The 17,383-nt window shown below is 38.8% G+C and overlaps 1 protein-coding gene across 1 annotated transcript in view; it reads right to left on the bottom strand.

The window, feature by feature from the left end:
* reln (reelin) overlaps positions 1-17,383 on the bottom strand; it is a 147,833-nt gene that overhangs the window by 33,457 nt on the left and 96,993 nt on the right. The window contains exons 23-38 of the mRNA XM_015001966.2: positions 14,260-14,397; positions 13,986-14,172; positions 12,565-12,770; positions 12,298-12,469; positions 11,108-11,314; positions 9,826-10,061; positions 8,250-8,407; positions 7,955-8,162; positions 7,785-7,861; positions 6,100-6,258; positions 4,841-5,035; positions 3,285-3,558; positions 2,401-2,541; positions 2,121-2,298; positions 1,566-1,650; positions 1,308-1,490 (exon numbers count right to left, since the gene is read on the bottom strand). Of these exons, the coding sequence (XP_014857452.2) occupies positions 1,308-1,490; positions 1,566-1,650; positions 2,121-2,298; positions 2,401-2,541; positions 3,285-3,558; positions 4,841-5,035; positions 6,100-6,258; positions 7,785-7,861; positions 7,955-8,162; positions 8,250-8,407; positions 9,826-10,061; positions 11,108-11,314; positions 12,298-12,469; positions 12,565-12,770; positions 13,986-14,172; positions 14,260-14,397 (2,804 nt within the window). The remainder of the gene's footprint in view (positions 1-1,307; positions 1,491-1,565; positions 1,651-2,120; positions 2,299-2,400; positions 2,542-3,284; positions 3,559-4,840; positions 5,036-6,099; positions 6,259-7,784; positions 7,862-7,954; positions 8,163-8,249; positions 8,408-9,825; positions 10,062-11,107; positions 11,315-12,297; positions 12,470-12,564; positions 12,771-13,985; positions 14,173-14,259; positions 14,398-17,383) is intronic.

The following is a 17,383-nucleotide window of genomic DNA, read 5'->3' on the forward strand; positions in this document are numbered from 1 at the left end:
TTCGTTAACGTGACATAAATAGGTTATAATGATTTTCATTCAGTCGGGACTTTATGCTGCCTCTAGCCACATGCATCACAGGTAGATTCTAGTAAAGCATTGATTAATGCCTAGTTTTAAAATTAGTTAACTGGATTTGTAGCCATTATCTTGTGCCCATGTGGCTGGACACCACACAGCACGATCGAACCCGATCGAACCGTTACATATAGGATTTCTGTCGGCTAATGTGTCTCTCAGGTTTTGAAAATGGGCCGACAACTCGTGTAATGTGTGCTGGACATTACACTAAGGAAATGAGGAAGGGAGGGTCAGTGGAGAGCACCGGAATTGGGCCTTTTTTCATTCAGTGTCATCAAGAGAAAGAAAAAAAAGGCAGGAAGAGACGATAAAGCCGATAATTAAAATGGGGTCGATAGGTTTAATTTATTGTGCGATTAATTGATCTATCGTTTATCGCGACAGGCCTACTTCAAAATAATAGCTGTGTGCTGAAATATTATTTTATCAGTCAAATCAAAGCAGCTTTTATTTGTACAGTGCCAAATTTAATCAATTCGACAAAGTTACTGAGAAAAAAAAATGGACTGCTGCTACATGCTGGCTTGTAAAGTTAGTGACTCTGTGCAGTCCTGGGTCTCCTTAGAAGGAAAACTTTTTACCAATTTGAATAATAAGCTGAATTGTTAGGGATGAATATGACTGGATTGGAGTTAATTGACTTTATATTTCTAGATATAAATTGGAATCACGATATAAGCCCTTGATATCTGTCAATGTAGATTATTACTGATTAGTTTTTTGTTTTAAATATCTGAAATACTGCCAAACTGGTGGTGTGACCTTTCCTTTTTTATTCACAGTTTTTATTCAACACCATCTTTTTTATTTTTAAGCAGTTATGAGGCACAGTGGCAAAACCTGAAACTGTTGCTGCGCCAGCTGCTCAACAAGTTGTTGCTAGGTAACCAAAGAGTGAATGAGTTGCTAGGTAACCAAAGAGTGAGTGAGTTGATTCCACCAATCTTGTTTAGCTGGCTGTGAGATGTTTAGGAGCTAAAGCCTTTCTTCTGCCTACATCCCCCAGAATGCTGTGCGGTTCCGGCTCACAGTTCAGTGAATATTCTGATTTTTGAGTATTAATTATCCTATCATATTTCAGAGGAATTGAAGGAGTACCTACTGATAAAAATCTGTGTATATTGGTATTGACACTTCCTTTTGTAAAACACCTGGAGCTGTCATTTGTTGTGAATCAATGGCATACAAATAACAAAACTGAAGCTGAATCGGTGCTGCCGGCTCACCGCTGTTGTAAGGCTGCCACAGTCTGAACCGGGTGGCGTTGGTCTGAGCGCTGGCTGGCAGAGGCAGGTGGAGGAAGAGCGTGTCTGTGGAAGACGGGAAGTAAAACTCGTCCAACAGGAGCCAGCTGATTCCTCCGTTCACAGAATACTGCAGCAGCACCGAGTGGGAGCGCTCCGGCACTCCTAGAAAAGCCCAAAGGATGAACAGTTACAGCAAAATTCAAGGAAAAATGCAGGTCAGAGGAAGTGAAGGAGTACCTTTGGTAATAAATTTGAAAGAGAACTGGATGTAGAGAGTGTTTGAACAGTCCAGATCCCTCGACACAATCATTCGCAGTCCATCCTGCAAACAAACAGAAGAAAAAATGTGAATGTGATTTAAATTTCCAAGTTCTGCTCTGAATTTTAATCTGCACAAGCTCAGCACCAGTGTTGCCAGATTGGGTGAGTTTCCTGCTGGAAAGTTAAAAATTGGGCTTCTGTTCACAAAATTTGGCAGGTTTTTAGAAAATGTTCAGAGAAAAATTATTTCAAAACAGTCATTATGTGGCAGAAAAACAAAATCTTCAGGAAATGTCATGCTATTGAACTATTAACTATAACTATTGAAGTGCAACTCTTTGAAGAATTTTCATTAATATGAGTTTCAACAACATTTAATTTTCCTTTGGGATCAATCAGTTTGAACTGAATTATATCTGGTGCTATAAACAGGAGTTTCATTGGAGGTTGAGATTTTATGGAGTTGGTTTTTCATTGTGTTTGGACTGGAAACTTTCAGTCAGATCTGGCAACCCTGTCCAGCTTCCTCACCCCTTTGAAAATGAGTGCAGTTCCAGATTTAAGCGGTTCTCCGCTGAGCGTCCCCCTCTCGGCGCCGTACACTTCGGGCCAAGTCTCCTGCTGCAGATTCTCGTTGAAGTCTTCCCTCAGCACCGAGGGCAGAGGAGCCAAAGGCACGCAGTGCGCTCCTCCATAACCTTTATCACATCTGTGAGAGAATGAATGGATTAACAGAAGTCAGAAATGTAGAGATTGGACTGAATCAAGGCAGAAATCGATGAGAAACGCAGAAGGAGATGGATATACGTACACACAGCGGCCGTTGTCGCACAGACCATGTCCAGAGCACATCCAAGGGCAACCAGGGGCAAGTAGCACGTTATCCAGCGCCCATCCTTCTGCCCCTGGGGTGAAGTGGGTCTGGATCCAACGGAACCGAGTTCTGGGGGAACTGAGTGAGTCGGGAACATTTTATTTAGAAAGTCACCATTACATAAACATTATAGTACAAAACAACAAGAGTGCATTACTCGGTGTTGAGATTTACAATATTTTGTGTATATTCAAGGGTTTTAAATTTGTTTTTGGATTTCATGCTTGCTTGAGTAATAATGACATAATGTCATCTATAAAGCAGCGTTTTCTACAGATAATGTTAGATTTGCATAATTTTACAAAGACAAAAAAACAAGCATATGTTCTAATAGAAAATAAAGATTTAAATTTTAAATAGGGATTAATCAATTAATTTAAAGTTGATTGATCCTATCAATTGACGAGTGACTGATTGACAAGTTGCCATCTTTTTCTTGTAGCGTTTTCTCTAGTATGAAGAGGGTCGACCATCTTTCCATAAAATGAATTTTTTAATAAAATGCTTAATTTAAAATAAGAATATCACCATATTTTAACAAATTAGTGTCAGCTCTATTAAATTCTGACTGAACAACAGAAAAATTTGGTTTTCTCACATTACTAAACTTAAAGAAGGAGCAAAAAGAAAATATTTTCATGCCCTATGAACTGAGATATGTTCATGTCTTCTTTCAACATGTCTCAATTTTCCTGCGCTATCGCCTCTGCTTTTCTGTCTTTAATTTACAATGGAAGTAATTTTAATCTAATAAAACATTAATCATAAGCCAACTAATGGTTTGCATTCCTAATTTTAACTATATGTGTGAGTCCACCTACTTGGCAGCACTGGGCAGGTAAACCGTGATTCTCCTCCAGTGTTTGTGTTGGGTTGATGCGTAGACAGAGCTCTGTGTATAACCGGCGCAGCCGATGGCTGGAGGCACACACTCCGGCGTGATGAGAGTCCAGTGGCGGCCGCAGTCCGTCGAGTACTCCAGCCGGACGCCGTGGGAGAAGGAGGTGGACTTACTGCAGCCCATGCTCAGCTCAAACTGGAGGAACGACGAACCCGTCACCTCAAAGTCCCAGCTCTCTGCATATCGTGGCTTCTCTGCAAAGTGGTTTCAGGTTGCAAAAGTTAAATCTTTTTACAATTTATGAAGCATTATCAACATTACACAACAAAAACTCCAAATCTTACAAGTATTTTTGGTCTCTTTCGTAGAGTAAATATGTTAGTAAACTTGAAATAAGACAGAACTAACTTTTCCCCAGCATATAAGAGCTTGTTTTAAGTAAGTAATTCCTTAATATTGATGAAAAAGTTCTAGTTCAACTGGTAGATTCTTTCACTTCTAACAAGGGAAAAATGACTCGTCATGAGTGAAATAATCTGCCAACTGGTACTTTTTAAAATCAATATCAATGGATTATTGAGTTAAAACAACCTCCTGAAAAGTTACCTATAAGTTAAGTTTGTATTATTTCAAGTGCACTAGGAACCAGACTAAAATACTGGGTAAGATTTTGTGTTTTTGCAGTGTAGTAAAACAAATTTACTCGTCATATTCATTTCCTTTCGCTTCACAGCTATGCACTTTGACAAAATGTTTGGAGGTTTAAAAGTTATAAATACTTTTGCAAGGCACCATCTTTGTTCAGGTATCAGGAAGAAACAATGACTTCTGCTTCCTTTCTATTGTGATCGACAATTACATTCTGAAGAAGTCATAACACTAAAAGTCTCTCCAATAAAGTCCAGCCAATCGCTTTAAGGGAGTTTGTTTATACAATGTTTTATGGTCCTAACAAAAGTTAATCAGACTTGCACAACAATCTGAAACTAAATTATTAATTTATATGTTTTTGGTAAATTCTCCTGCCAGGGAAAGAAGAAGTGAACACTCAAACTTAAGCTAAATTTATCTCTCTTTTATTGCCATGAAGCATCCTCAAATGTTTCTTTTCGTGCTTCGTCTGTAAACACAGAGCTTCTGTGTTTTACAGATGTGCTGCCAAATCGGTCATGCTGTGCACACCTAATGAATGGCCCCTTTGTGATGCGCTATTTGCACAAACCTAATCCACTCACAGCTTGATGCAGGCATAAATAACAGGCAGGATGTTCGACGAGGTCTTCTCTCATTAATAATGCAGGACGGCTGACACCACAGTAAATCCCAGGCTCTGTTTCAGCTGCTTGTTAATAGCAAAGTGCTGTGATGCTCCTTGTTTGAATGATTTTTAAGTGTCTGGGTGGATTACACGTTTATATGCAAACACTGAAGAAAGTATATATTGATATGATTCCTTAATGTAATAAATGACTGTGTGTTGCTTCCAGTTTGCACAACAAACACACTTCACAGCTGTAGTGAATGTGTTTCACTTACTATCAATGGCCTCAGAGTTAAAGGTGAGAGCAGTGTCCAGAGACAAGCAGTCCACGGTCACCTCCCCGCCCTGGATCCGGTACCAGTTGTGCCTCAGAGGGGTGGTGCCATCGAATTTATCGTGGAAACCCGTTCTGGAGCTGTCGTTCATACCGATCAGAACGTCATCCAGCGCCCATTGGGCAGAGTGCTTTCCTGCAGAGCAAATGAGTAAAACGATCTAAAGAATTGGCTTACAGTAAAGGCGACCTAATACTATTAAAAGTTTTTCCACTTGGGTCTCTACTGCTTCTAAAAATAAACACTTTAAAAAACACTCAGATGTTTTTTTGGTAATAAGTTAATGACTTTCCTGATTGTCAAGTCACATTTGGAGTGCAATGCCTCGTTACCTAGCAACCCCAGCGGAGCCCAGCACCGTTGTCTAGCAACTAAAGAGGGGTTCCAGCATGTTTGGTCAGCTGTTTTTACCGCTGTATGTTCTATACAATGGCTGCTGGAAAAGACAAGTTGTTGTTGTTAACAACCAGAAACCACTTGTTGCATTCTTGTTAGTTGTGCAGGAGGCTCAACTAATGCTTTTCAAAGATGTACGGTTATACAATTGCACATCTGTTTGCAGCCATGTTGAAGTGAGAGTGTGAGACTGCGGTCCAGTTGTACTCGAAACTGGGAATTTCAGAATTGCCAGTCGGAAAAATCAACTGGAAGTCTGATTTCTCAATGGGAAACTTGCAAGGCAGACTTCCTGTTTCAATATGGCCGCTCCTCACATCAGCAGTGGTAAATTGTGGTGGAAACGTGTATTTTACAAGATGACAAACATGTAAGAATACATTTAATATCAATGTTGCATGTAGCGCCTACAACTTTAAACATTAAAAGTGTTGTTTGCTTATGGGAAATTGAGCTTAAGGTGATACTAGTTATTGCAAACAATGTTTACGGGTGTCACCATGTGGAAATTTAAGACTTCTTAACTAGAATGCTGTTACGTCGAGTCAGACATCAAATCCAGTTGCAAGTTCTCACTTCCCAGCATAAATGTTGTGGTGGGTGGGCGTGGCTAGCAGCTTATTTGGATTTAATGTCACAAGAGGCTCTAAAACAGCTAAAATCTCATTATCTAAGAATAAATTTGTGCAAAAAATGTAATAAACATGTTTGTATAGGCCTATCCTAACCTGTTCTAGGAAGCATAAGAGGTGAACTTTAAGGTACATTTATTGCATAGTGAGTTTTGCAGACAGTTTACTCACCTTGCTGAGGCTGCCACCACCGAAACACTGTGTAGGGAGTTTTTGCTGGAGGTGGAAGCTCAATGGTGACCACCTGAGGCTCCAAGAAGGAGCTGAAGTCCAACTCTCTCAGAAACTGCCACTGGATGCCATTATTGGTGGAGAACTGGACAATGACACCTGAAAGTACAAAAACAGCCTTTTAATAGAGAAAAGGGGAAATATTATTAACAGAAACCAAATGGGAAGCTTGCACTGTTCTAAACGACATGCTAGTTCTGGATATAAAGTCCAGTCACAGTGAGTTCATTCATTACACTCTTAGCTTGATGTTTTAGTACAGATCCAGATTAATCCAACTCCGTTTCTCAGCAGGATGGAAGCGACACTTACTCAGCATGTGGAGATGTCAACTTCCCACTGATTTCACATGTGTAAAAGCAATAGAAAACTTGTAGCACAAATTAAATATTACGTATATTTTTATCCTCATTTCGAATGCAGCCCTGGGCATTTACCCACATGACCCTCATCAGAAACTTCTGATAAGTTCTTCTGTCACCAATAATCTTATAAACCAGCTTTAAAAACTGTTTAAACAGGAGCTTTTTGGGAAATATGTTGCATAGGATGAGGGTCTCAAAGATCTAAAATGCTACTGAAGATATTAAAAATGTATAAATAATTGTACATTTAAGGAGGAGAATGTGGTGTTTAAACGTCATTCAATGTGGGAATAATTTAAGGCTTAATCTGGTGTTTGGAGATTTAAATGCTTGTAAGTTATGAGGATGACAGCGGCAGAAAATCAGAAGATCCTGCTTCTTCTACCTGCTCCTTTTCAAACAAATAATGCAAAATTAATCAATAGGCATGATAATTTGTTTGAATTTTTATTTTACTTTTTGTCTGTTCGAAATAAATGAATTAAAAAAATAATAATAATCTTACAGTGTGAAATTCAGTGTTAATTTAAACCACTGTAATAATTTTATACCACTTTAATTTTGTAATAGCGAGTAACTCTGACCTGAAATGGTTTGAATATTCACACAAGGTTTGACACAGTCAGCTATGTTTTAGAAACTGGAGGAATTTTAAGACGATACATATTCAATTTAGTCTTGGACTTGTATTTAGCTTTAGCTAATTTTATACTAAATGTAGAGATTTATCTACTGCAGGTAACTCAGGGTGAACTTTTAAAACGCCTTAATTTCAGCAATTTGCTACTTAAATTAAGAGAAAAAGACGATGGAGATAAAGCCTGTGGCAGAACAAACGTACCTCACTGCAAAAACACAAAATCTTACCGTGTATTAGTCTAGTGAAAATACCTTAAAATGCCTGAAACAAGAGAAAACTAATTTACAGGCAACTTTTCAGCAACATTTAATTATTTAACTTATACCAAGACATTGTTCCCATATTATAAGTTAAATAATCTGCCAGTGGAACAATTTCTTTTTATCACTATTAAGAAATTATTGACCTAAAACAACCTCTTGTGTCTTGCTAAACAGTTATTTTTGTCTTATTTCAAGTGTACTAAGATATTTGTACTAACTGAAGGAATATTTGGCAAGATTTTGTGATTTTGCAGAGCTGGAGGGATCAAGTTATCCTTCCTTTATTGATTTATAGGCAGTTCCCACATTGAACCAGCAGAGGGCCTCATCACAACATGTGTTGTAGTTGAAAACAACCTTCATTGCGCGAGCGAGGCCTGGTGCAGGTGGGTCCTAAACTCTTGCTGCCAATTCGGATGTAAAACTGAGCCAACCTATAAACAAAAAACAACAGAAGTGAATTTTATATTAAGCAGCATCAACATAATGCTTCAAAACAGGGAGAATGAGAGAGTTGCTCCTCTCACCGCGTGTTGGTTGTGTCCAGAGGAGCTGTTTGTGCCTCCCGACGTCCAGCACTGCTGAAGTAAAGAGCCTTGCCCTCACTGATGATGCCACAGCCGCCTCCGATTTGCCCCCCGCTGATACTCTGCCAGAGAGGACTCAGCTTCCCCTCAAAGCCCTCTGTCAGCTCTGGGGGACTCGCTACGGATGGGACACAACTATCTTGCTCCACTATAAAGAAAATAAGGACGATCACAGGTTAAAATACAGCAGCATCATGAGATACTTGGTTACCTCAGCTTTCTGTCACCACAGTACCTGTGAAGCCCATATCGCAGAAGCAGACACCAGAAATGCAGTCTCCATGTCCACCGCAGTGGTTGGGGCAGGGCTCGGAAATGTAGACTCCGTCCAAAGCAAACGGCGGCGCATCTCGGTACACGCTACTCTCCTGGAACCAACGGAACCTGGTTTTACTGAGAAAATGAATAAAGTTCAGGTATTTCAGTACAAATAAACCTTAGAACTTAAGAGTGAATTCACACCAGCCCAGTTTAACCTGCTTTAATCAAACTCAGGTTTGTTTGGTAGAAAGTCTGGTTTGTTTGGGGAAGTGTGAATGTGCAATTGGACTAAAAAAGCAAACTCTGGTCCGCCTAAAACCCTCGGTCTTGGCTCAGTTGACGTGAATTATGGCGCGGTTCGGAAGCATCTGAATGCAAGCGAGTCAGAAACCGCTCCAAAAGCAGGAAGCAAACTACAGCGCAGGGCATTCTGGGTAAATAAAACCAAAACAAACATAAGAGTCTAGTGCTAGCGGGAGAAATTTCTTGTGGTCTGTTCCCAATGACAAAGGAGAAATCTTACAACCGCTAAAATCTGTTGTCACTACATTTTAGTTTACATTTCATGAAGAAGAAAGTTGGGCTCATGTCTTCTTCTGAGGTTTTTGTGGCGTTTCTTTCAGCGGTTCTTGGTTTGTTTGACACAGTGCAGCTCGAAAACGAACCACAACAAAAATGTAACAAGTTTTGGTCTCCAATTGAACCGAGTCTACCGGACTATGAGGTGTGAAAACAGTCTCTGGCTACAAAATCTGCCTTTTTCATGGCAATCTGAACGACCCAATTCTGATCTTTTCACTTCCCCCCAAAATTCAGATTTGTGCTGATAGCTAATAGCACAAATCAGATGCTAATTTGGTTACGGATCCGATTGTTTTCAAGTGTCTGCTGTTTGAATGATCATGTTGTATTTTATCCGACTTTTATATAGATGTGAGACATCCACCACAATTCTGAGCCAAACAAAGAAGGAAGTCGTGCTCAGTGTCTTCTTCAGAGATTTTTGTGTCTTTCCTTCAGTGGTCCTTGGTGCAGCGCCACCACAGGCGAAGAGGAGAACACGTTTTTCAATTAGAGTGGTTTGACACAGTGCAGAGTGAAAGCAAGTGGATCTACTGGACTAAGAAACACAAAATCTTACCAAGTTTTTGGTCTAGTTTCTAGTGCAAATATCTCAATACACTTGAAATAGAACAAACTAACTTACACATAATTTTTTTAGCAAGACACACAGGCTATTTTAAGTAAATAATTCCTTAAGATTGTTCTGAAGATTGATGAAAAAGTAATAATTCTATCAACTTGTAACATGGGAAAACTGTCTTGTTATAAGTGAAACAATCTGCCAATAGAACTGGTATTTCTCATCAATATTAGAATTTTTTTACTAAAAACATGTCTCTATGTCTTGCAAAAAAGTTGCTTGTAAGTTAGTTTTGTCTTATTTCAAGTACACCAAGATATTTGCACTAGAAACTAGACCAAAATAATTGGTTAGATTTTGTGTTTTTGCAGTGTAACTACATTTGAAACACACTGTAGGGAGCTACCTGGCTGCCACGTTTCGGGGTATGACCACTGTGATCCTGGTCCACTGTTCGTAGTCTCCAGTGTTGTAGACGGTCGGTTCTCTGAGCTCACGGCCGCTGCCTTCGCAGACGCCTGTTCCCGGCGTTCCGGGGTAGCAGCCTTCTCGGACCAGCGCCCAGGTTCTGCCGGCGTCGTGGGAGTACTGCAGCAGGACTGGGGCTGAGGCGCTGAACTCTGACTCACAGCCGATGTTCAGCTACAACCATAAATAAAGTAAAAAAAACCCCAACTAATTAGAAAAACTAATAATTAGACACAAAAAATAAGCAAATTGTTTAGATTTTTCATTTAACTACTTAAGCCAGTTCAGTACAATATAGAAATATATTTAAAAATGCAAATGAAAACTGTATTTTTTTTTAAATACAAAAGTAAAACGTTAACTGCCTAAAAAGCAGTAGCAGCATTCATTTATTGAACACTTAAACGTCTGCAGCTAAATAAAGAAGCTCAGACTTTCTGCAGGTGAAGCCATCACCTGAAGAGCTCAAGTTAAAACATGTTTACAGACAGAAGGTTTTTTTTTTTATCTTAAATGGAAAACATTTATTTTTGTACAGCTTTGGTTTAATTACTGCTGAGTTTGTTGTTCTTTCAGTAAATTGCCTTTTTTGAGCCTGTCTATGCCTGTTAATAGGTAATTGATTACTAGTTTAGTTGACTATTATTTCAGTTAACTGCAATTGATCCAATTAATGGTTTCAGCAAGAGATGCATTGATCCAATATTAATATCTGGATTGATCCTGACATTGAAAGAAAATCTAAATGGGGAATCTATTCAGCCTAATTCTATGCTTTGCTCTTTGAGCAATTACATGCTGTATTATTTATTTTACATTACATTTAGATTTTTAGATTTCCTCATTGCACTTTCTGAAAAACTTGAAAGGTTTGTGGCAGTTTATTTTTTCAAGATACCCAACCGTTCGTTTCAGTTCATTATTTATTTTACATTGGCTGTTTTACTTCTAATGTGAGTGACTAGAATAATCAACGTTGTTTTTACATGTAGCTTGTGAAGCTGCTGGTGTGTTTAAATGTGTGGTTCTGGTTCAGAGTTACCAGATACATTTGTAATTCAGTAAATCTATTCATACGTTTATTTTTAAAGAAATATTTTCAGCTGTTTTTCTGTATCAGATCGCCGATACTAAACTCCAGATATCGGTATTGGAGATGTAAACAGTGGAAATCCCTAGTTTCAGTATTTTGTTGTTTGATTTGAAAACTTCTCCCTAACCTTAAACTGAAGGGTGTACCCAGGGCGGAGGGCCAGGTCCCTGGTGACGGCCACCCTGTCTCCATCGGAGCGTCCAAACACCATCGCCGAGGGGGTCGAAGCGCAGAAGCTGCTGTTGTTGTCCCTCTCCATGCCCTCGTTGCCGAGCATCAGCCAAACGCTCATCTGGTTCAGAGGGTAGTCGAACGCCGGCTTCTCGTAGAAGTTCTGTGCAGAAGAGAAAAAACAGATGTTGTGTTTTCTGGTAATATTTATCCGGAAATAATTTCTTGCAAAATAAAGAGGCAGATTTAAGATGTTTTTGAAGTCAACTGTTTGTTGTAGTGGAAAAAGCTGTTTATTGGCAAGCTAAACATGTCAAATGCATCTTCATGAATACAAAAACTGCTTTTCAGACAGTCAGTCAAAATGTTATTTAATTGACTTCATCACCTGTGTGTTTGGCATAATTGGAAAGCTTAGAATCAACATTTTCAGAATCCGTAAACAGGATTTTCTTCTTTTTTTTTTTTCCAGGGACCCTAATCCTCTTTTGTAAATACCAGATTATTTTACTTAATTAAGAACATTTGTGTGTGTGTGTGTGTGTGTGTGTGTGTGTGTGTATCAAATGTTGCTTCATAGAGAAGAATGTATATAAAAAATAACAATATGTAGATCTGCCATAATAACTACATACATTTTGCTGGGTGATAAATTGTCCCAGTAATTATTACGATAAGCGATAATGTTGTTTTGAGATCATTTTCAAGTTATATATTGATAATTGCATAATAATGCAAATAAACCCTCTGCAAAGACCAATAAACTTTAATTTTGTAAAGAACATTTCACACTGGAACATATTAAAATATCCAAAATAAAATGTAATCAAAAATGAAAAATAAAACAGAAATAAAAATCACAAACATCAGACCCCGTAAATAAAATGGATTATGAACTCTGAAAACAAAATTAAAAAAAAAAAATTAATAATCAGAATGGAAATTATTGAGCTCATTTTAATTTATTATGTGATCATTTGATTGTTTGCTGCAACAAGCATAACCATATGAATAAAGAAAATAGATATTTTTCAAGTCCTACATTTTAAAACAAACGAAAAAATTGCATAAAATATAATGAGAAAAGAAGGTGTATTAATAGGGATAGAGCACATAATATTATCTGATGCCATGCTGGAGTCTGACCTGCGGCAGAGTCGGGTTGGCCATCGGGATGATGTGCTTCTCCCTCTCTGACAAAATGATGACGTCATCAATCGCCCACTGGTCGTACCCTTCCCCAGAATGAAGCGGCTGCCACCACCGAAAGCGAGTGGAGGGAGTTTTCGAAGCCAGAGGAAGTTCGTAATGAACAAAGCTGCGAAAGGAAAAAGAGCGGCTTCATTATTCTGGAACCACATGCACCTCTGAGCAGCTGAGACGTTTTACTCTGCTGGTTTCTGCCTGCCTCACCGAGGTTTGGTGAAGTCTGTGAAGTACATCTCGGCGATGAGGCCCCAGCTGATTCCTCCGTCGTTACTGTACTGCAGCAGCACTCCCTCCTCCCTGCTGTCTGCCTGGTTACACTCCGCCCAGTCTCCGCCCACACGCAGGTAGAACTGCACAAACTCCGCCCACTCCGTGTCCAGATCCCAGCTCACCAGCTCCCGCAGCCCAGCCTGACCACAGCGTGCACACAGAGTCACAACATTTGGTCAGATTTCATCATGCTCACTGCAAAAACACAAAATCTTACCAAGTAGGTTGGTAGGTTTACTGCAAATATCTCAGGTTACTTGAAAAAAGACAAAACTAACTTACAGGTAACTTTTCAGAAAGAAATGTGAGCTTGTTTCAAGTCAATAACTCCTTAATATTTATTGATGTAAAATACTGACAGATTATTCACTTATAACAACACATTTTCCCCATGTTATAAGTGAAATAAACTGCAAGAAGTTATAGCAATAAACGATAATATTATTGTTTTGAGGCCATTTTTAAGTAATATAATGATAATGGCATAAGAATGCAAGAACACAGTCGTAAAGATCAATAAACTCAAACAGTTAACATGGACAACATTTTAATTACCAAAATAAACTTCCAGAAAACTGTAAAACAGCCGAAACACTGAGTTCCTTTAAATCAAGGCATAAAGCCCACCTTAGAGTTAAGAGTTTCAATCGATTAATAATAAGTGAACATAGATTAATTCTAGTCTAGATTACATGGTTTGTCTTTATTCTGCCATTGTAATGCAATGTTGTATTTTGTTAATTGTGTTATGCTGTCATCACGTAAAGCACTTCAAACGACTTGAAGATGGAAATAAACTTGACTTAAATATTAAAAAATGTTAAAGAAAATGCTTTTCAAAATCTCTTAAAGTTGATGGTCTTAATATTGTACCAATCTGACAAAAAGGTTGAAATACATAATTGAAAGCCATAAAGTAATAACATTCACTTAATTGATGATGAGTGTGAAATTCTGATAAGCACTGAGCTGAAAACATGAAAAAACTGTGGAAAAGATGTAGCTGCAGCTGGAAAACCTGATTTAAAACGTGCTTAGCAATGCGTCAACAGCCGCGTAATCGCCAATCAGACTCATGAACTCTCTGGAGAGTTATTTTTTTAAGCATTCAGGGAAGAGTTCAGAGGTCAATGGCTCTTGGCAACGAGCGCTGGACAGTAATCAGGGACAGTTGTCTCACTTCGTTTACTTTAATAACACAAACTTACCACATGTTTGATCTGCTACGTGTGAAAACAGAAAACGTTCGTGTGCCAGATTTCTTCGTGCATTTAAGCTCATTGGATTTTACATAAAAATAATCACATTTAACACTTTATCTTGACAGGACTGAATTAAATCGACATTTTCGTTACCTTGCTGAAGTACAGCGACGATCCAGACGACACCACCCCACAGCCCATGTCGGGCGCCACCACCTCTCCGCCAATCACCTCCTGCCACGTGGCCAGCAGCGCGTCTTGGGACTCAAAATCTGAGAGGACGCTTGACGAGAGCGGAGACGACGGCTGGCAGTCCGGACCCGAGAACCCGTCGTCACACCTGCGTGAGATTAGAGGGCGACTTTAACCCAGCCGTCCATTTATAATCTGTCCCACATGCATCAGCGGGTCAGGAGGTGGGACTGGCCTGCAATGTCCGTGGTCACACCAGCCGTGTCCGTGGCACATGTTGGGACACTGCTGGCCGATGTAGACGTCGTCCAGAGCCCACTCGTCCTGCTCGCCGTAGTAATTCTGGATCCATCTAAACCGGGTTGCACTGGACCTGAAACAATTAGAATTTACAGCTCTGGAAAAAATAGAGAGACCACTTAAAATGATCAGTTTCTCTGGTTTTACTTTTTATAGCCATATGTTAGAGCAAAATGAAGATTGTTCTTTTATTCTATGAACTACTGACAACATGTCATCGAAATTTAGTATTTAGTATTTATTTGCAGAAAATGAGAAGTGGTCAAAATAAGGAAATAGATGCAGTCCTTTCAGACCTCAAATAATGCAGAGAAAACAAGTTCATGTTCATTTAGAAACAACAATATTATATTCAGAAATCAGTACTAGGCGGAATAACCAGGAAGCTTTTAATGGGGTTCAGTGCAGTGGGCTCTTCATTTTTCCTGAACTTTATATAAAACATTTCCTCAAATTTTAAAATGTGAAATGATGCAAAATTGACATTTTACATGTTTCTGTACGTCCACTGATTCTAAAAAAAACCCAGCCGGCTGTTTCTTTACGGCAATAAGTTGAAGTTTAGTGAACCATTTAAAAAAAACAATTGAGAATGTAACTTTACAAGTCAGTAGGTACTGCTCTTCACCTAGTGACTCCAGCGAGGCCCAGCCTGTTACCTAGCAACCCAAGCGGAACCCAGTGCGTTTCCTAGCAACCCAAACTGAGCTTCAGCTCTTTTGGTAAGCTGGTTTTACCGCTGTATTCTCTGTACAATGGCTGCTGGAAAAGAGAAGTGTTTTGTGGTTGACTTTACCATCTAGAAACAACTTGCTAAATGGCTGTTGGTTGTGCAGGAGGCTCTACTTCTACTTTTCAAAGATGCACAATTGTACAACTGAGCATCTGTTGGCAGCCATTTTCAAGCGCGAGTGTGATGCTGCGTTCCAGTTGAATTCGAAACTGGGAAATTCCAACTTCTCAGTCATAAGAATCAACTTCTGACTGAAGTCATCCGAAGTCAGATTTCTCCCAGTTCAAATACTGAAATGTGGCCATGTTGCGTCTCAATGTGGCCGCTCCTCACATCAGCAGCAGTAATTTGTGGTGGAAATGTGTATTTTACTAGACACACAGGTAAAAGTGCATCTAAAATCAATGTAACATGTAGTGCCTGCAGCTCTAAACTGCAGTTGAGGAACGCTGTAGCGTCTGAAGGCTAATCCAGTTTCAAGTTCCCACTTCCAGGGTAACTGGATCACAGCATAAATGTTGAGTTGTGGGCGTGGCCAGCAGTAGATTATTTGTATTTAAAGTGACAAGAGGCCCTAAATATCTCAATCTGAAATGAGCTCAAATTCAGCCGAACTCAGCAGACTAAAATCAGATTATCCAAGAATGATTTCGTGCAAAAAATGTAACGAACGTAGCGCATAGACCAATCCTAACCGGTTCAGCGAATCACAAGAGGTCACCTTGTAATCCAGTCAGGTGTCACATCTAATGTTTCATACTGTTGAACGTCAAATTGAAGAGATTTTGTGGTATAAATATGGCAGGTTGGAGATAATAAACCACTCTGGCCTCTTGGTTTACTGCTTTACGGATCCATATCGGATTGTCTCGTGTTCATTCAACCTGCACACAGCTGTTTTATTACCAATAGGGGCCGTGACCTTCTGACCTGTCACCGTACTCTACAGGAGATTACAGCACTGTTATTTAGGAGCTGGGGTGTTGGAATGAAATGGAGGTGGAGGTCAGGGTGTTCAGCAGAGGCGAAATATGTCCGAACTGAGGCTGCTTCATGTTATTTATAGCCTATTTAGCTGCATGTGTGTTAAAGATTGATGAAAGCCAAAACCCAATAATACGTGACCTGATCAAATCTTTACAGTATCTTACAAAAGAGTAAAACACATCGAGAGACTTCTGCCCATTTTTCTGAGCAAAACAGATCAATGAGAAAGTTACAGACTGTCGCAGTGTTGAGATCTGGGCTGTTCTAACACATGTATGTTTTTTAATTTAACTTTTGTCTCTTTAATTTAACTGAACTGAATTTAATATCCCTTTGGAGTATTTTTGAATGAAAACTGAATCTGAATGACCAGAGAAACGTATTTTCTCTCAACAATTTATTTCTTCTTACTGTTCAATAAAGTTCAGCACTGAACTTTATTTCTTTATTACTATTGGATCATCCTGTTCAATAGTTTCCATAATTGGTTTTAGTTTTGTTTTTTATATATTGCATTAAACTTACACACAATATTCCAGAACTGGAACAATAATGCAATTTGTTGAGTAAATTAAGTTTTAAAATACCACGTTTTACCTAAAATTGAAATAATTATTGATCGTTTAGACTGAAATGTTATGTGGCTTCCAACTAATTCCTTACAATTTTCATATTTTTAATACTTTTTAGTGTTTACAGTTAATTTAGTTTTTTTTAAATTTAGTAATAATTTGTTTCTGTTAAACAAAATGTTTGTGTCCTGTGCAAATATAACAAATATAACTTTATTTGATTCCTTGCAAACGTAATTAAATAAAGTATGAACAGTTTAGGACCAAACACTGGCCCCTGAGGAACCCCAAACGATACATCCAAACTACTGACAACCAAATGTTTGCAGAAATGACTGCCTGTTTTTTTAGATCTGCTCTAGCAACATTTCTATTAAACTATATTGGTTTTATTTGTGAAACGATATGATCCACATATTTCCAACTGGAATTTATTTAGGGGTATCAGAGTTAAGGAAGCTGGATTCATACGCAAGCCACACATTTCAGTGTTAAGTCTAAAAAAACTTTTACAAACTTTGCGCTTGAGTTCTGGATGTTTGCAGTTATAAAATCTTAATAAAATGCATTTTGGAAGAACAAGTTTATGGTTGTAATGGTGAAAAATGTTTAAGGGATGTGCATATATGTGAAATAGTTAAAGGGTTAGCAGATGATTATGTGTTTCTATTCAGGCCTGCAGCCGCTGATGGAGGAAAACGCAGACCTTTACTCGTATTCTGCTGTTCATTTTCTGTAATTGACCTGACTGCTGTCAAACCCCAACG

Source organism: Poecilia mexicana, unplaced genomic scaffold (genome assembly GCF_051168715.1).
Source record: "Poecilia mexicana isolate PSO_F unplaced genomic scaffold, ASM5116871v1 scaffold_6, whole genome shotgun sequence".
NCBI classification, from domain to species: Eukaryota; Metazoa; Chordata; class Actinopteri; order Cyprinodontiformes; family Poeciliidae; genus Poecilia; species Poecilia mexicana.